Source organism: Macrotis lagotis, chromosome 4 (assembly GCF_037893015.1).
Source record: "Macrotis lagotis isolate mMagLag1 chromosome 4, bilby.v1.9.chrom.fasta, whole genome shotgun sequence".
In the NCBI taxonomy this organism is placed as follows: Eukaryota; Metazoa; Chordata; class Mammalia; order Peramelemorphia; family Peramelidae; genus Macrotis; species Macrotis lagotis.
Window position 1 is genome coordinate 104,293,565 of NC_133661.1, and position 20,046 is coordinate 104,313,610.

Consider the following 20,046-nt stretch of genomic DNA (forward strand, 5'->3'; position numbering starts at 1 on the left):
TCTTGCCATATCTATGATCTTTGAGACTCTAGATCTTTGGTACTTTTGGGACACTTTCTGCTTCAGCTGTATTCACTGATTTGACTTTATGCAGGTTTGAAACCTTGGTATCTGTTTGCTGCATTCCACTTCTGTTTATTGGATCTCCTTGAGTTCCTTTTGGAGGAACTTGATGCTGAGCTCAGTTCTTGGGCTTTTAATCTCTCTTAAGCAGTTCTGCCCTGCTGGTTCTTATGACCCAATATCACACAATAAATAACTAATCCTTTTAAAAAAAAACCCACCATATTAAGAAAGAGCTTTCAATGGGCCATTCTGGCTACACATGTTAGTGAAGTTGATCCGAGCCTCCAGTGAGACTACATCAAACTCTTCTTCACTGCAACATAAAAGACAGCATGCCCCAAAGCCCACTCTGACTTCAGTTAGGAAATCCAAGATTCAAGTCCCAGCTTTGATATATGTATCAACTTTGAGACCCAAGCTGAGTCACTTAGCCTTTCTTAGACTCAAAATTGTGGGTGGCTTTCTGATCTGCACTGACGGGTAATCTCCTTATACCAATAAAATCACAGGTCTAGACAAACAACATCACCACAGCATAGTTCAATGCTGTTGTTCATACTTCATTTTCTAAGAGGATGTCTTGCCTTGTGCATAATTTAGATTTAAGTGAAGCAGAGTTGCACAAAGTCAACAACCTCATTCTCTCTTCCAGTGTCTTCAAAGTCCGGTGACAAGACAAAAGTCAAGGTGACTGACTATGACCCTGCATTCATTGGATAATCTTGGCAGCTTTGATGTCTGACCAAGCTATAAGCACTCCACAGCACCTGCTTCAGCTGCTTTCATGGCCTTTGGAACAAATTGTTCTCATTGCCCATTCTGCCAAGGGAAGTCTTCACATGCTCAGGGTAGACATCACTCTAATTTATTGGGTTTGAAACCTGTCTCTTGCCCTTAACCTGACTAAGTCCATCTGCCAAGACAGTTTTACAGGGATGTAGTCATGTCATTTGCTAGAGCTTCTTGGAGCTCCAGGTGAGAGCTGGGTGCAGGAAGACACCAAAGATGGATAAGCAGCTCTGAAAAGGGCTCAGCAAGCCCTTCCACTAGAGGTACTAGCCTCTCAGAGCACCATATACTCCAAACACATAGTTCAAAATAAGGCTTTACAGTAAAGGAAATTATCCACTAATTAATAAAGTATCACTCCATTCCCTGGCTTCCATGGATTTGCACTGAAATCCACTCCAAATGAATCTCAATCTTGAAGAATCTTTATCTTTTTTTTTTCCAGGCTTAGATCAATGCCATCAACTCTCAGATCTTTCTGATTTTCCTTATTATTAATGTGCTCTCTCCCTTCCCTGTTTGCCTTGTATTTGCTGTTTACTGGCTATATCCTCTAGATATAAGGTTAATTCCTTGAGGGCAAGAAATGGTGGTTGGGTTTTTTTTTTGTCTTTGTCCCCCCCTCCAAATCGCAACTCCCCCAAACCTAGTACATTTCATTGCATATAGAAATCCTTAATAAATATCCTTTTTCAATTAAATCTTTTTTGACTTCTGAGTGTATCCATTCTTGCTCACTTCATCACAACAAAACATTTATTTTCAGCCTTTCTATATTCCTAAGACTTTCACTCTCCTGCTTCTCCCTTTTTCAAAGAAGGAAATGCAAACTTGTGGCTTAGTAGCATCCTGAGAAGCATTCATGTAAGAATTCAGTTATTTCCCAACATGACCAGAATAGCATGGAGTTAATGGAATCATATGCCCTTCCTTTTTCCAACATCAGTGTTCGCTATTTGTCAATCACTTGATAACTGATGGTAAAGGAATTGTTTGTGGTTTGTCTTTCATTCTAAACCACAAAGGAGGACTGAAAAAAAATGTCTGAATAGCTATTCCTGGACAGAGCACAGAAATGATGACCTGGGTCCAGAGCACAAGAGAGCAGTAAAGTGATAGGATCACAGGATTTGAGGGCTAAGGAGGGAAAAAACTCTTTAGAGATAGGTCCAGCCCCTAACCCCTTCTTTTGGATGAGTAACCAGACACCCAAAGAAAGACCACAAAGATGATAAAACAGAAGAACTGGGATTTAAATTCAAGTCGTCTGCCTCAAAAATCTAATTCTCTTTCCATTTTACCACAATATTTCTGTTTGGACCAGAGACAAGGTTATAGAAATATTTGAGATGTAGACTCCCCAGACTTCTCAGAAAGGTCAACTATTATATTTGATAGGATTTAGGACCACAACTAAACAATCCTCAAGCTATCCTGTATCCCATCTCTCCCACTGTCCCCACCAAATATCCTCAAATCCTTATTGCTTAACTCAATATTTACTTCTTTCCTCTCTCTCTTAGGTGAAATCCCTGTACTTTCTGCCCTTCTCTTTAAAATGCTTCTTTTTCCTGACTCTTGCTACCCCCTAAACACTCCACAGTGCCTTATACATTGCTGTTTGTCTTTCATTCTCAAAGAGGATCAATAACATCAGGAAGATGTCTTGACTTGCAAGTGAATTGGGCTTAAGTGAAACAGGGCTGTGCAGCGTCTTCAGTCTCACTCTCTTCTCCAAAATCATTGGAAGCAAATCAAGACAATAGCAATGGCCCTGGAAACCATGGGAGAACTTAACTTTTTAAACTAAGGTCTTTCCCAGGTCTCAGTTTATCTGAAGAACTGAGTCAAAAGATGGTCTAGTTTGCCTACTCACAAAAAAAAATCAAACTGAGAGGTGAAACCCTGCTCAGGATTTCTGGTCAGAATTATCTTATCCAAGGCAAGTGCATTCATTGAATTGAATAAAACAGTATTATTCATCTTTCTAGGAAACTCTTCCCCTGCTTTCTCTGCTACCTGATATGAAATGTCAGACTTGAGCCAAGGGTAGAGTTGTCATTTTGCAGTACTCCTTCACCCTGGAGCCAACATTTGACCAAAGTATCAGTGACCTTGATGGGTTCATTTCACTTTTATGAACCTCAGTTTATTCCTCTATACAATAGAGAGAGAGAGAGAGAGAGAGAGAGAGAGAGAGAGAGAGAGAGAGAGAGGAGGGATTGGACTAGTTGAGTTGTAAGGGACCTTCTGGCTCTAGTATTTTAGGATTCTTTGCCCCTATCTCACTGGACTGGGCCAGAGCACATCTTTACCTAGAAGGTACTTAACAAGATCTGTCAAAGTGAGTTGGGTTGAGTCAGAGGGCACAAGCACTGTAACATATTGATAGTCACCTGTCTAGGTATCCATGGTCAGAAAGAAAAAGGAAGGAAGGAAAAGAAAAGAAAGAAGAGAAAGAAAGGAAGGAAAGAAGGGAGAAAAGAAGGAAAGAAAATGAAATTCCTAATGTCCTCAGCATATTATGAAAAAAAAGTCACATTCTATTAAGTGGAATATTGTACAGTGCTATCTTGTAAAGTAACCATGTTTATTAAATAGGTTGCCTACAAAGCAGATATTTTGGAAAATATCTGTTATATGAGGTTTATTGTAAACCAGAATTTGTTGTACTCAAATCAGTAAGGCAACATCATAGTTATCATGGGCTCTCAGCCAATCTATGGGAATAATTTCCTTATAGCAAACCAAGCATTGTGAGGGATATTTCATAGAATCATAGAATGTTAGAATTAGAATGCATATTAGAAATTATCTATTCAGGGGGCGGGCTAGGTGGCATAGTGGATAAAGCACCGGCCTTGGAGTCAGGAGTACCTGGGTTCAAATCCAGTCTCAGACACTTAATAATTACCTAGCTGTGTGGCCTTGGGCAAGCCACTTAACCCCATTTGCCTTTCAGAAACCTAAAAAAAAATTATCTATTCAAGAAGCAGTGTTTTGGAAAGAGCATACTGACTGAGACTTGGAGTCACAAGAGTCATATTTAAATGTATACTCTGCCATTTACCAACTATGGGACACTAGTTTTTTGGGTCTCAATTTCCTTGTTTATAAAATGAAGATAATACTATTACTATTCCCTACTTCATATGATTATTGTTAGAGAAATACTCTGTAAACTTTAAAAAGTTCTATATAAATTGTAGTTATTAGTCAAACCTCCTCATTTTACAGATGAGGAAACTAGATCTCAGAGACCTAGCCTTTGTCAGTTGAGACTATCCTAGACACTGAAGGAAATAAATAATAAATACAAAACACAGTCCCTGATCTCAGTGAGCTTACTGTTGTCAAAGAATTAAGACAGACTTACAAAACAACTGACTATATCAGACATCCTAAAAGTGCCACTTTGTTGAACAGAGATTAAATAGTATCAATTCAAAGGAAGGACAGAACCCTGTGGGTTATAATAGTGCAACAAGACCTCGGGAAATCAGAAAAGTTCAGGGTCTGAAAGGATGAAAGGAATTCTAAATGGAAATTACAAAAGGAGGACCCTCTAGCCTGGAGTTATGGAGGTGTGTGTTATGTGGAAACAGTGAGAGAGACATATGGTCACAGGAGGTTCTGAAATCAAAAACTCGGGTTTACCACTTACCAATCACTATTTGGGCTTTTGGACTCAGTGTTGAAGAACATGAGGCAGTTTAGAATCTCAAAAATTACTCTCAAAGCTAGTGCTGGGAGTAACTTTAAGCTTAAGTCCCTGGAGAGAGCCTGGGAGGAGGGTGACTAAAGGGTGAGAAACCCAGGGGGCACCAGGTGAAAAGATATTGAGAAAAGATGGAGAAATAGAAGGGAAAAAGGAGAAAAGCAATCACAGTCCCAGTGGCCCAGAGTGCCCAACTCTGTAGGAAAGACATTCACCCCCATCTCCAACCCCTGTGGGGATGTTACCTTATGGCTAAAGGGATTGAGTCCTATAGGAAAACCTGAAATACAGAAGGCATATTTTATTCAGTCATTTGTAGCTGGGAACCTGGAACTATTCTAGTCTTTTCCTAACTGTTTCAACAAAGAATATTTAAAGTATGCTTCCTATATGCAAGGTTCTGAGTGTGAAAGTGTTGGGGGGTGGGGTAAGATGTGATATGAACAGAAATGAAAAGTGGTTCCTTTTCCTCAGGGATTTTAAAATCCCGCTGAAGAAACCACTGGTGCTATGTATACAACCATTAAAAAATAAACAACCGGGATTAATGTTCTGGTTGTTACTTGAATGATCTTGGATGAGGCAACTCTAGACAAGTCACTATCTTTCTTGGCTCTTTCCTCATCTGGAAAATGAGGGGACCCAACTCAGTGATCTCTAAGGTCTCTTCCTGGTCTAAGTCTAAGATGCTATGAGGAGTCTACCCATATCATCATGCTGAGCCTCAACTTCCTCACTTGAAAACTAGGGATAATAATGTAATAATGGAAGAATAGATCCATGGAACACAAGCTCTGGCTCCATGGGGATGGAGTCATGCTCTGACCTCCTGCTAATGGGTGTGTACAACCGAGGAAGGCTACTATTTGGGGGAAGGGGATCCTTTAGAAAGGAGTAATAGTGATACTTTTTAAAAGGGGGAACAAAAGGGCATCAATGAATCATTTCAAAAATAAGCAGAAGAGAGCAAAGTTCAGAAAGGAATAGATGAGCAGACACTTTCAAAATTTTAGATTGTTTGAAAATACTAAAGACAAAAACAAAACAAAATAAAAATCCTAAACTAGGCATATGGAAAGTCACAATTTCATATATAGTGCCTTTCCCCCTTTTTCTTTGAATAGGGAAACGTTCCTGTTTGCCAATTTCATTATAATAACAAGGGAAAATTTTAAATATAAATAAAGGTGAATCAGAAGCAACTCCTGGCTGATCCCTTAGTCCCTGTGTCATGGGGCTGTAAATGCTCATTGGCTAGTCTCATTAACCATATATAATATTTGCTATAACTACTTATAGGAGACTAGAGAAGCAATTTTCTAACTTCCATATGCCACATAAGGTTATTATCATTCAAAAGCAAGGACAAACATCAAAACTTAATTTGGAACTGCCCCTTGATGCATTAGGCAGTGAGGTAACTTCCAATGATGGTAGTTGTGTTGTGGACAGGATCCATGGATTGGCTAGACTTGCTAAGTAACCTCTGAGGCTCCTTTAAGCTCTAAATCCATAAAACATGAACATTGCTACAGATGATAAAAAATAAGGGTTCAGAAGAGAAGATCATTGTGTCTTGGAATAGCCCAAAAAAGCCTCACAAAGGAAGAGGGACCCAACTTGGATAGGTGGGACTTGTGTAAGTGGGTGAAGGGGGAGATGGGCATTCCATTCTTCCAAGATGTGTCCCTGGTACACTGGGCTGACACTGCAGTGAGATCCACCCTTTTTTCAGGTTGGACTGGCTCCAGGTCTGGGCAATGAAGAACTAGGGGCATGGCAGGTTTAATTATTAATGGCCCTGCCAGCAGTATCAATTTGTTGTCAAAGTCTCATTTCTGGAGATGAAATCCCCTCATACACAAACAAGCCTCCTTGCCCCTTCAAAATCCTAGGGGAATAGGAGACCCTCAAAAAGGTGAAAAGATCCCCTCAATCCCCTACTGTGCCATCAAGCAAAGAGGTGTGGTTTCCACGGGTATGATGTGAACTGAAATGGTAAATCCAGTGTTGACATAGCAATCATAAAACCAGCTCTATTCCCAGAGCCCAGTACTTCCCCACCCAGCTGCTCTGTACTGAATACTGGCAATTTGTAGCTTGGGCAGGCTTTACAGGGTAGGGAAGGGAATGTGCTGGGACACATGTTGGAGAAGGTGCTGGGGTTGGGGGGGCACTTAGGGGAGGACGAATGAATCTCCAGACTGGAAGCACTGGGTCTGGGCCAAGAACAAGAGCTAACTTCGAGAATCAGCTAGCTTCTAAGGTAGGGGTTCTCAACCCTTACTGTGTCATGAACACCTGTGGCAAGTTGAGTGAAGCCTGTGAACCCTGCTCAGAGTAATGTTTTTAAATGCATTCAATAAAAAACAAAGAATTACAAAGGAAATCAATCATAGTAAAATTCAGTTGTCAAAGTATTTTTTTAAACCAAGTCTCTGGGCCCTAGGTTAAGAACCCCTGCTCTAAAGGCATTGAGAGGAGGGAAGGGGAGAGTAAAGTGTTACTTCTTCCCGCTGCTTCTCTGAGATCTAGAAATCTAGAAAGGGATGATCCCCTGACTTACAGCTCACTAGATAAACTCCTACAGTGCCAAACAGGAAGAGTGCAGGGCTCAGAACATTATTATCTCTGTCACTTCATAAAGATGTGCCAACTGTACAGGTGTTTACCCCTACCCCCTCATTCTGCCTCCTAGTCTGTCTTCTTTCAAAACACTCTTGAGCATAAGCTCTTTGGCTTTAAGGGAAAGTTTCGCCCCACTAACCCGAGCATTTCAGAGCATTCCATGACCCAACTCTTGGTCTTGATAATCATTAGATAGTCAATCAACATTTTAAGGTCCTACCATGGTCCAGGCATTATGCCAAGGACTGGGGATACAAAAAGAGGGAAAAGAGAGTCCTTCTAGAAGCTTCCAATCTAATGGGGGAGACAACATGTGAACAAATATATATACCAAAAAAATCTCTATACAGGATGAGAAAATAAAGGTGAGAAAATGCTATAATTAGAGGGATTAGGGAAGGCTTCCATAGAATGGAGGATTTTAGTTGGGTCTTAGAGAAACCAGGGAAGTTAATGAGTGGAGGAAAAGCAGTCCCAGCATGGAAGACAGCCAGAGATAATGTCCAGGGGAAAGATGGCACATCTTATTCATAGTATAGCAAAGAGGACTGTGTCACTAGACCAAAATAGACTACAACCTGTTTGGCTGGTGCCCTCCTTAGCCTACAGAAGCAGGCAACTTATGATGAGGGTGAGGATGAGATGAGATTGAGGATGGGGTGATTTTTAAAATACTATTTACATTGCATGTTAGTTTGTAAAGTATTTTACCTATTTGTTTTATCTCACTTGGTCCTTCTCAACCCTTTGGAGTGGTTATTAGATCCATTTTACAATCAAGAAAAATGAAGTTGTAGTATGCCCAAGATCCCATAGGTAATTTGAGACAGTATTTGAACTGTGTTCTTTCTCTAAGTCTAGCACTCTATCCATTGTGCCACCAAGTTGCCTCTAAGGCAGAATTAAATGTGGCAACTGTGTGACACCTTCTGTTAAGGGGAATGTGTGGGCCATTAGTAAAGAGTAGGCAGGTGAGGAGACTCATCACTTATTCTCCAGGGTCTCCCTGGGAGACCCTTGGCTGGCATATGGGGGTAAATCAAAACCCTTTACTTGTGAAGGGGGTAAAGTAAGAACTGCTTGGAAAAAGAAAGTGTATCCATCCTCCCAAACCTACCCATCTTCCAAGGCTTTCAGGCTCAGAAAGATCTGTAAGAAACTTAGAAGGCATTGTCAGACTTAAGGAACTCAAGTCTTCTCCAAAGCACACCGAAACATTGGAATAAGACTTCAGGAGAGATTTGCCATTCATATATATTTACTCATGTGTTATTGTATTCCATTTGCCATGACACATAAATAGAATAGCTCCTACTTAAGATTTACAAAGTACTCCTTTTGCAACAACAGTCTCTAACCCACTGTCCAAAATAATCTTCCTTCTTTTATATTTATTTTATTTTTAACTTATGGAATAAAACAAGTATTTCCATAACATAGTATAATTTTTTTAAAAGTGATTGCATATGAAACTGCAAAGTTAGTATGTCCAACTTGCTATTCCTTTTAATTAGATAATAAGGTTACTGTGTAAATTAAAAAAATTTTTTTTCTTCCTTCCTAAGCAGATCTCTGACCATGTCATTCTCCTGCTCAAAATTTTCAATTATTCTCTTTTGCTTCTAGGATAAAAGAGTCTTCTCAGCTTGATGTTTCAAGTCTTAGCCAGTCTAGGCCCAACCTAGTTACCTTTCCTGACTTTTCTTCTCTTTGTTCCTTTTCCTATACTGTCTTTCAGTGTATAAACTGCTCTCTCTACATTACTCTGAGTTCAGCTTTTCCCTATTGGGTCTCTGTGGGTTTAGGTAGGCTGTCTTCTTTTCATGCTTGGAAATATGTGCTTGTCTCCTTTCTGCTTCTTAAAAACCTTTATTTTCCTTGAAGGTTCATCACATGTGCCCCCTCCTTTGGAAGTCTATCCTGGTGCCCCTCTGTTACACGTATTTGTACCCTTATCAAATTACATTCCATTGATTTATCTGTCTTACTAGTTGAGGACAGGCACTAAATTTCATTTTTCCGCTTGCATTTCTATCCCCTAGCATAGTAGATACTTCAATAATTGTTTATTGAATTACATAGAATCATTTGAGGTGGGCAATAAAAATATTAGTCCCTTACTTCAAATAAAGAAACTGAGACCCAGAGTAGTTAAGGGACTCAACCAAGATCACATATTGATGAGTAGCAATGAAGGGAATACTAGATCAGCCTCCTGAATGTTAACACAAGGTCTTGCCACTTAGTTGGAATTGTCCATTCCTCTTCGTTTTGGAGCCCAGGAATTTGAAGTGGTGGGGCACTGAGTGCTCCCCAGGAGCTCTCCAGTATAGCTACTTTATTGGATTCAACCCTGTTCCAACCTGCTGAGTTCCCTTGGCAGGCTCCCAGTCGAACTTTTCCCTCAGTGGAGCAAGGCTTTTCCTCACCAGACAGGTTTGGGAGGCAACATCAGTCAAGCCTAAAGGGATCTGAATTTCCTAGTCAGACTGCTTTTTAGGATGGGTGTTGGAGAAGAGATCATTATTATCTGGGAGAAATTAAGAAATGCAAACTTCAGCTAGTTTTCTGGTTGTAGCCCATATCCTATAGTGGTTGGAAAGATTCTCTTCCCTTGGCAAACCCTCCTATTTTGAAGGCTAGTATCACATAAGGGTTAAAAGAGTGGACCTATTCTTTTGTTCCTTGTCAACAGTGGCCAGATAAGTGAGTATCAGGAAAAAAAATGGAAAGATTAAAAAAACAAAACAACTCAGCACAAGTACACATAATATACCAGTCAAACAAAATAAAATAAATCTCATATGGGCTGTGCAGGTGTTAACAAGGACCTGAACTTTGTTCATTCTTGAGACAGAAATAGGTAAACAACTGCATATGGTCACAGACACAATCATGATGGGAAGGTCAAGTGCATGGTGACAGCTGGGCAGGTGAATAAAAAATATTATGAGAACCTGGGTATATTTCCAAGTGCCTGCTGGTCAATAATCCCCAGTGTTTTCCAGGGGTAGCCCTCTCTCTAAATCTTTCCCATCTGGGAGCTGATGGAAACTGAATAATTCTGCAACATGCCCCACTTTCTCCTGCCTCCCAAGAGAAGAGAATTTATTTAAGGTCCTCAGGGGCCTTTTGTCCTAATTTCTAGAGGTGTCCCTTGGACTAGTGCATGGGGTGGAATTAATAAAGGTGAAGGTTAACATTTTCTTGGTTCTGGCATCAATACAGATCACAGGAGTTGAGAATCACAGCTGAGTCAGATAGAGAGAGACAACCAATTCTGGACTGGGCTGGGGCTCTAGGTATTGCTGGGAAATATGAAAGAATCTCTCGGGTGAGTTTAGATCTCAACAATCATGTACTACAAAATTTAGTGCCTGACCTTCCCTTCCTGGGAAGATACAAATCTGTTGTCTCTGTGCAGTCTATTTTGGTCTAGGGTATACAGTCCATGGCCTTGCTAGCACCTGCTTGGCTTATTTTCTTTTTGAAATGTTATATTGGTGTAATTTGCTTTTTATATCACTTACAAATAAACCACTTTTCTCTGACTCCAGGATCCCTCCCTCATAATAAAACAGTTAAGCAAAATAGCTATCAACCATATCTGGCAGCATATGCAGCACTCACTACCTATATAATAATAACCACCTCTCCACCAATAGATAGGAAATATATTTCATAATTAGGACCCAAGAATCAAACTGGTCATCATATTCATTTGAATTCTGATGCCTTTCAGTTTTTTCTTTACATTATTTGGTTATATTATTCTCTTGGTTCCAATTTCTTAACTCAGTATCATCAGTTTATTCAAGTCTTCTCACATTTCTCTGAAATTCCTCATATTCTTAGTTTCTTGAGTGCAATAATTTCATCACATTCTTATAACACAGTTTGTTCTACCATTTCCCAGCAGTGGGCTCTCACTTTTTTTTGAATTTTTTTGCCACCATAACAATTTTTGCTATATTTGGGAATTATAGCCCATTTCTTTCAATCAATTCCCACACAACATGATTATGAAGACCCTCATCATTCTGGTTAACTTACTCAATTCATCAAATGAGATGCCCAGGACTGGGATACAACAAAGTAGGACTATGCTTTCCAGTATTTTCTATTATATATCCCTTAATACAATTTAAGATTGCACCCATTCTTTTTGGCTACTATAATACACTACTGACACATCTTAAACTTTTAACATAATAAACTCCTAAATATTTTCCATAAGTATACAACCATCCTTCCCTATCTTGAACTTGTAGAACTGATTTGTTGAACCTAAATGTAAGTTCACATTTATGCTTATTACATTTCACTTCATTATATTCACTTCCAAGTTTTACCTACTGAGATCTTTTTCCGTCCTTACTCTGTCATCCAATATGTCATCTTTCACCTCCAGTTTTGTGCCATGTTTAGATTAGACACAGGCACCATCTATGCCTTTGTAAAAGTAATTGAGGAAAAAAAAGATAAGCAACAAAGACTTTTGAAAGGTTGGGCAACAGGACATTAGAAGAGAGGTTAAAGGAACTAGCATGATGCTGCCATGGGAAGGGAAGACTTAAAGGGGAGGATCCAGAGACTAGAGTGATTCTCTGTGTAATAATGGAGGATGCAACAAAAGTGGGTCAAATTTTGAGCAAGAAGAATTGAAATCAGATATCAGGGAAAAAATTACAAATGTTAATAAAGTTTACAAACATTACTAGAATCCTAGCTTTAGAATTATGAAGAATATGTGGGTCTTTAAGAAAAGACTAGATCTCCACTTGTCCCAGATTGAATGGGTATTGTACCTCTTGAAAGCAGAGGAAGAGCTAAAAATACTTTTCAATCTATGATTCAATAATTGTTTGCTAAGTGAATAAATTATTTGCTTTCCAGTTAGCAGAGGAAATGATCAAAAGTTCTCTTTTCTTCAAGTGGAAAGAAATCACCTAGGATGTCTCAAACCTTCCAGTTATAAGAAGGTTCTTTACTGACCAGGACCCAATGAGCTAGAAATCCTGAGAACATTTACCAACACCATAACTCACTGAAAGGCTTTCAAATTACCTTTATTAAAATCTTTTTTTTCTTTTCATTTTTTTATGAAACACCTCAAAACACTTTGCGGTCAGTTACACAGATCAGTAAAAGTAGTGACAACTCATAAGACACTCAACAAATTTCAACAAATTCCAACCATTTACAAGCCAAAGCTTAAATTAACAAGATTTTTTATAAGCTCAATAAATATGTTCTGGTCCAGTTCAAGTATAATTCAACAGATCACAGCCTCAGATATTTCACAAGTAGAAAACCCTGATGATACCGGCCCGATGCTACAACTACACTAAGCTAGTGTCAAGCCAACAGTTTATTTGCTGAATTCTGTGGGGGGGAGGGCAGTGACTGAATATTGCTTTCTTTTTCTTGGGGAAGGGCAGGGTAGAAAGGGAAGTTTATTTTTTAAAAAAGCAGGTTTTTGTCATATTAAAGCCTGAATTTTATTCAGGGAACAAATGTAGCTATTGCTAAAAATGGTAAATGCTTTTGAGTCCCCTTTTGGGGAGACACTTGAAAGTGATCAACAAACATTGCAGAAAAGCGCCTTTTTGACAGAATAAGAACTTGTCTGGTCTGCTTTTAACACTGTACTGGGTTCAATACATATAGAAATAAAAAGTGCAAATTATGAAGATTGGTGAAGAATCATGCCAATGGTATTGTATAAAAATATATATTATATATGTATATATGTACACATGTATATCCTGAAATCTCTTGTAATTAGAGGATCCTGATGGAGTAAAAGAGAAAAAAATCCTTAAGAAACATGGTTACTGAACAACTTTCCACCCCACCACCACCTATTCAGTTTATTAGCAAGGAAGACCTAAGAGTGCCTCAGGGGAGCAGTCAAGTCAAATTTCCATGGAAGCCCTGCCATATGGAACAGGCAAAGGCAGGGGTTATCCCATTTGGGGGATGGCAAGGTGATCCTCTGCAACAGCTTTTTGCTGGTGAGGGTGTAAGGTTTATCCCAATCTGGTTTAGTAAGTGGCACAACCCTAGAAAAGCTGAGAAATGCATCCCCTCCCCTCTCTGTGATGGCAAGATAGAGACATATGAGGTCAGGATATTTCCCAGAAAGGAAGGAACAGCCAGTACTGGGGACATAGTACACATATTCCTTGTTCACAAGCTACCTTTGACAACTGGATTCATGATGTGTATTGTCAGGGGAGTAAGTCTGGATTGAACCCCAATCTTCAAACCCTTTCTTGTCTCTTTTGGAACCTTCCTGAGGTTCTAAAATGTTCAAATTATAAATTTGACTTTTCAGCTTCGGTAAAAACCTTAACCTGAACAGGTTTATTTTCTTTTAGAATGCCCTCCTGAAACTCTCTCTTATAAACACATGGATTTCAGTAATTGTATCTCCTCTCTGGTTACATTGGCTTCAAGTTAATATTCCATAATTTCATCATGTTTATGGTATTCGTATTAAATTGGTGGTTCAGACCCAGACCCTGTGACTGAAATGTCCACTGAGCTCTGACCTACCATGAGAACTGAATAATTCTCTCATACCATGTCTACCAGGGATGATAAGACCAAATACTGGAAATCTCTAAAGATTTCTTTCACTGCCTACAGTTTTAGGTCAATTTTGCAGAAGTGTCTTGTTCTCCAGGGGCAGAATTAGGCTCCACTTCAGATCATTCTGAAGTTTTTTTCTCTTACCCCCTCCCACTGCTACCACCCGGGACTGGGAACTTCACAAAGAGTATCCAGGAACAAAATACCACACATGGAATTATTGACTTACTGACCAGGGACAACATAGCAACTGAGCAAACTTCTGACTTAGAAAGGTAAAATCTGTCTAATGTAGGAATGATACCTCTGGCTGCCTCAGCTCTGCAAAGAGTTTGAGTACAAATCATTAAAAATCTCATGGCAAGAAGCTTCAAAGAGGATCACCCCCAGCTAACTATAGGCTCTACTATTCCAGGTGTAAAAGGGCCCCCAAGAGAAAACCTAGATTAAAGGAACCTTAAAGGCTAGACTTGGATTCAGCAACCTCTTTCTTCCTCAGCAGATCCCAAAATTCAAGGGGCATCATTGGGTTAGGAGGTTTTTGAGAAGAATGCAACTCAAGACACCCCAGCATGCAGGCACCTTCGGGTGAGTCAAGGACAGAATCTTGGCTGGCAGTTTCATTGTTTTGGTGTTTCTCAATCGGACTCCAAGCACCACTTTAAGGCAGTCATTTGTCCCAGACACACACCAACTGCTATTTTAGCTGGAGGCAGAGGAAGTGTATGCTTCATTTTAATCCAACTGAATTCATACCAAATCCACTGTCCAAAATAAAACAAGCCCTCATTTCTCCTCAAATTGAGGTGGGGAAGGGGGAAAGAAAGAAGGAAGGGATTAATTTGGAAGGTAATTATCTGAGTTTTCAGAAGGGCACTAAATTTTGCTGGGTATCTTTCAAAGTCTGCTTCATTTTAAGACATAAAGCTAATGCTTTAGAATAACTGAATAAAAGATCGTTAAAAACAGGTTACTAAAAATGGTGGATTGGCCATACATTTGGAGAATGAAGGAGATTTAATCAGGCTCCTTAAGAATATACTCCTTGCCTCTCTTGGTGATGTTTGTTCTAGTTGTAGAGCTCTGGCCACTGTAGCTGGGCTATCCTAAGCATCAAACAGCAGCAAGCAGGGAGATGAATACTATATTTCATTCAAGTATCTCTTTACATACACATTTCTCTTTGAAGCCCTTCCCCTTGGATAACCCATCCCTTCTTTTGGTCTGACGTGTTATATCCCATCAAGAATTTAAACCTTGTTAAAAATCCCTGAGGAGTCAGATTTTGTGAAAAGGAAAAAAAAAAATGTGGGCACAGAACGCAAGGAGGTCTGGCGAGAGTTTGAAAAAGGGTTCGAGAGAGACAGAAACACGCACGCACACATACAGAGAGGACATGCAGCTCTGTCTGTTAGACGTGCCAGGACTACTTTGTTGTGGGAACAGTTTGGGGATCATTTTTACTGGTTCTCTGGGTAAGGATGCATACAACACATCCTTCACTTTGCTTTCCTTCCTCATCTTGAAGGAGAAGATGCAGCAGTCTTGCCTTGGAGATCAGCAAGGTACTACCAGCAATCCCTCATTTCTACTCATCTTGCTTCTGCTGGGTCAGAGCTTTTTCCTCTCAAAGTGGGGCACAATTCCAATGCCACAGTCATCTGGTTTCGGGCTACTGCCCTGTTCATTGCTCTTTAGGCCTTCCTCTGCCAGTTGAGACAAGTACTTCTGTGATAAGAAGAAAAAGCAAATTTAATTCCAAGAGAATGACTGAACAGACAAACACCTATTTTGGACCAGGCCTTGTGCTACGTAAGATAATAATGGATTATATATATATATATGTATATATATATATACATATATACATATATATAATATATATACAGTTTGACAGTTATGAAGTATATTTTCATCATAACTGGAACTCATCATAACTGAAGGATTGGCAAGACAGTCATTATTAATCCATTTTACAGCTATTAATTTTTTAGATTTAAATAAACAATCATGTTATAGATATTCCCGTATCAGTCATCCTGAAAGAAGAATCACAACAAAAAGGATAAATAATGAGAAAAAAAAACAAATTTAAAAAGTGAAAATGTATGCTTTGATCTCCATTTGGACTCTATCGTTCTTTCCCTGGAATGTGGATGGCATTTTCCATCACAAGTCTTTTAGAATTGTCTTTGATCACTATATATAGCTGAGAAGACTTAGTTCTATCATGGTCGATTATCACAAAATATTGCTGTTAGGGATTATTCCCCTTCATTCAGCATCAGTTCATGCAAGTCTATCCAGGTTTTTCTGAACTCAACCTGCTCATCATTTCTTACAGAACAATAGTACTCATTATATTCATATACCACAGCCTGTTCAGTCATTCCCAAATCAATGGGGATTCCTTCAATTTCCAATTCTTTGCCACCACGAAAAGAACTACTATAAATATTTTTATATATGTAGGTCTTTTTTCTTTTTTTATGATCTCTTGGGCATACAGACTTAGCAATGGAATTGCCAGATCAAAGGGTATACACAATTTATGGACCTTTTGGGTATATTTCCAAATGGCTCTCTAGAATGGTTGGATCAATTCACAACTCCACTAACAATGCATTAGTGTCTCTGTTACAGCGATGAAAATTGAGGCCAAGAGGTATGTATGTGCCTAAAAAGTCATGTGGTTGAGTGGAAGATCCAGGCCTACATTCAAGTTCTCCTAACTTCCAGGCCAGTACTAGGAAGCATTGTGGTGTAGTGAAAAGTTTGACTTGGAATTAGGAACACTTGGTTTCAAATTCTACATCTGATACTTACTAAATATATGACCATGGTCAAGTCAATGAACCTATCCTATCTTACTCAGTCTTCTCATCTAAAAAAATGAGAATGACAATACTAGTAATACTTCATAAACTTGTTAAGCTGAAATAATATAATAATGTATATAAAGTACTTTGAACATTTTAAGGCACTGTGTAAACAACAGTTCTTTATTTTTTATTGTTAACAAAGAACCCGCAAAGAGAGATATCATCTCACCCATATCATTCTGTAGAATTTATTTGCAAAGTATTCAGTGTCAGGGGGACCTGGCAGTCTCAGAAGGAGCAAATATTGTGGGAAGTCCTTCTCCAACTTCCTGGCAATGCAGGGATCATCAAGAACTCATGATTTTACCAAAAAAACCAATGTACTATGTCACATGTTTCCTTCATTTCAGCAGAAATGGAGAAATGTATTACAAGGGGATTATAATGTTGCATACATGGTCAAATGCAGTCACTGAAATAATTGTTTTTCTTTTTACAAAGGTGGATTCAAGTCATTTGAGATGGGAGGATAGATAGATAGATAGATAGACTACATTAGATGCCTGCCACCTAGAAACAAAAGACAACAATAATAAAAATAACTAAAACTTTTTTCAAAGAAAAAAATGTTTCAGGGACACTATATTCTGCAGGAGCCCCAGAGATCAGCAACACGATTTTCTAGTTACCTATAGAACACATTCACAACTTGATGCCCTACTGACACTAAAATTTGTATGTCCAAAACAGAATTTATCTGTTCTCCTAAAATTGCTCCTACTTTGAACTTCACTTATTTTTGCCTATAGCACAATTGCATTTAAACTTAACTTTGTGTTTATTTTTGACTCTTTTCTCTCCCTTACTTCCTAAATCCAATCACCTGCCAAATCCTGTTAATTCAACTTCTTACACTGTCTTTTTCTTCTTTCACCTTCCAGGCCTGTTCCTGGATTCCAGACTTCAAAAACCATGCCTCTGCTGCTGCCTTACCCCCTAGAAATATCTAATAATCCCTGAAGTCTTCTCACTCTGGAATATTTCTTGCTAAAGTCTATCTCCTGCTCCCAAAGGGGAGTGCCTCCATTGTATGGAAGGCTGACCTTCTCTAAGCTCTCCCATACCACAGAAATCTCTTCACTTTTGGAAGTTCACTTCAGTCCTGGTTTGGTTTTTGTCTTTCATTATATCCTCATCTCTTAGACAGGTACCTAGGATATAATAAAGCTTAGTAAATGCCTGCTGACTGGCTGACTGTTTTCTATGATTTCATAAACCTCTCTTTCTTTGTATTCAAGACATCCCTAGTCAATGGATGGCAAATTACTGAAAAGTTGGTCTTCTCTTCATCCTACTTCTAAAACATTTGCCAAAGTCATCTGGTCAGGGATACCCATGTTTTAAAGAGAAGGGGAAATGTGAATTTACTCTTTAGTCAAACAGAAGCATTGTCTCTTGAGGGGACTTGGCAGGTGGGATGAGTGGGAATGGGCTAATTTGGTTAAGATCAGACATGGTTTGAGGTTTTTATCATTTATTTTCTATTGGGATAAGTAACTAGGTCCAGTGAGCATTGTAGGTTAAAATGGAGACCTTGGCCCCAATTCTTGAACATTCCTAGTAACTTGGCTGGTTTTTATTGTTGTTTTGAGGAGTTTTTGTTTTGTTCTGTTTTAAATAGTTGAGATATTTTCTTATCCTTAGGTTCTGCCTGAGTAATCAAAGATCTTTTTGGAATCTTACCAAATGCTAGCTACTTTTCAGGTTTGCCTGGGCTTTTTGAAGCCCTCTGTTATGGTACAATGAGAGATAATAAGGAAACTGGTAGTTCCTCATCCAATGCGCTGATTGTGATAGGTATTGACAAGTCAGTCACAGTAATGGATTAGGAGTCAACGTGTGTGGAGTACAGTGCTAGTACTCATAGAGGAGAAAAGGAGGAGGGGGAGAGCCATGCTTTGGTCCCCACTGGGGACCAGAAGAAGTAGTACTGCTTCAGCCTTTCAGTGGATCCATTTAGAGACCCAGAAACAAGTAGCATTTGCTACATCATAGCGTCCATTTACTCTCTGGGTGACTCAAGGCAAGTCTCTGACCCTCAGTTTCCCGAGCTGTTAAAAAAAAATTAAGAAAAAAAGAGGTGGGGTGGCTAGGTGGTGCAGTGAATAGAGCACTGGCCTGGAGTCAGGAGTACCTGAGTTCAAATCCAGACTCAGACACTTAATAATTACCTAGCTGTGTGGCCTTGGGCAAGCCACTTAACCCCATTGCCCTGCAAAAATAAACTAAAAAAAAAAAATAGAGTTCCTCTTGGAGCATACATTCTGTGGAAGAGTGCAAGCTGACCTGAGGGAAGAATTTGAAATTTTTTTTAAAAATGAGTATCAAAAATACTTCCCAGGATTGCCCTGTATTCAACAGTCCTGTATAAATTAAAAGCATTATATATCAATATTAGGACTTATTCCTATCTAGATGTACACACCGCTATCAGGCCAGGATAGATGGGTACTGCAAATAAGTCATGTCATTAGAGCTATGGAATATATATCCATGTGAAGCCATTCACCACATATAGACTATGGTGTAGGGGAGAATGACTTTTCTAAGTCTCTTTATGTATGCTGGGGTCCAGGACCAAGCAAAAGCTACTTGTTTCTAAGTCTATAACTGGATCCATCTGTTGTTCAGAATCATTCACATCACTAGTCTTCTTGGAGCTAAAAGAGAATACAAGTATCTGACCATATTGCTCACTGAAAGGATGAAGCAGCACCACTCCTCTCAGTCCCCAGTGGTTCTACTGACCAAGGCATGGCTCTCCTCTATCCTCCTTTTCTCTGCTATGAGTCCCAGCACCATACTCCACACACACTCTGCTGCCTAGGGAAGAGGGCAAGGCTAATTATAACTTGTCTTGTTCTAAGTGAGGAGAAAACCAACATCTGTTCCTCTGCCTTACATGTCTCATACATGCAATTTGGAGGTTTGAAAGGATGTCAGGACTACCAAAAGATATCCTAAAATTTGCAGCAATAGAAAACTCTCTAGGGGGACTGAGGATGATGCTCAGGTGCCTTCTAAACTGACAACTGAAAATCTTAATGATCTCCAAGGCCTCATGGAGAGTCATTTTACATACATCATCTCATTTGATCCTTAAAACCATTGGTTTTCAAACTTGTTGGTCTCAAGACTCCTTTATACTACTTAAAAATCTGCCCAGGAGCCTAGTATCTTAAGAATTTCTTCACATTGCTTTAGAAAGATAGTAATACCATGGAAACAATGTAAAGGCTAGCAGACTGTCTTCTGTGGGGGGTGGGGGGAGGGAAGCAAGATTAGGCCAAACATTGTAAAATTCAAAATAAATAAAATCTTTCTTTAAAAAAAAAGAAAGATGGTAATACTATCTGGGTAGTCCAG

The 20,046-nt window shown here is 39.2% G+C and overlaps 1 protein-coding gene and 1 long non-coding RNA gene across 5 annotated transcripts in view; one reads left to right on the top strand and one right to left on the bottom strand.

Annotated features, from left to right (window-relative positions):
• LOC141521294 (uncharacterized) overlaps positions 1-20,046 on the top strand; it is a 64,884-nt gene that overhangs the window by 20,065 nt on the left and 24,773 nt on the right. The window lies entirely within an intron of this gene.
• The window catches only part of RBM20 (RNA binding motif protein 20), a 256,727-nt gene continuing 248,917 nt past the window's right edge, over positions 12,237-20,046 (bottom strand). For 2 of the 3 annotated variants that reach the window (XM_074233728.1, XM_074233727.1), the window contains one exon: positions 12,238-15,526. In XM_074233728.1, the coding sequence (XP_074089829.1) occupies positions 15,410-15,526 (117 nt within the window). In that variant the 3' untranslated portion in view covers positions 12,238-15,409. Of the gene's footprint in view, positions 15,527-20,046 lie in introns of all 3 variants that reach the window. The other variant, XM_074233726.1, reaches the window with a different exon arrangement.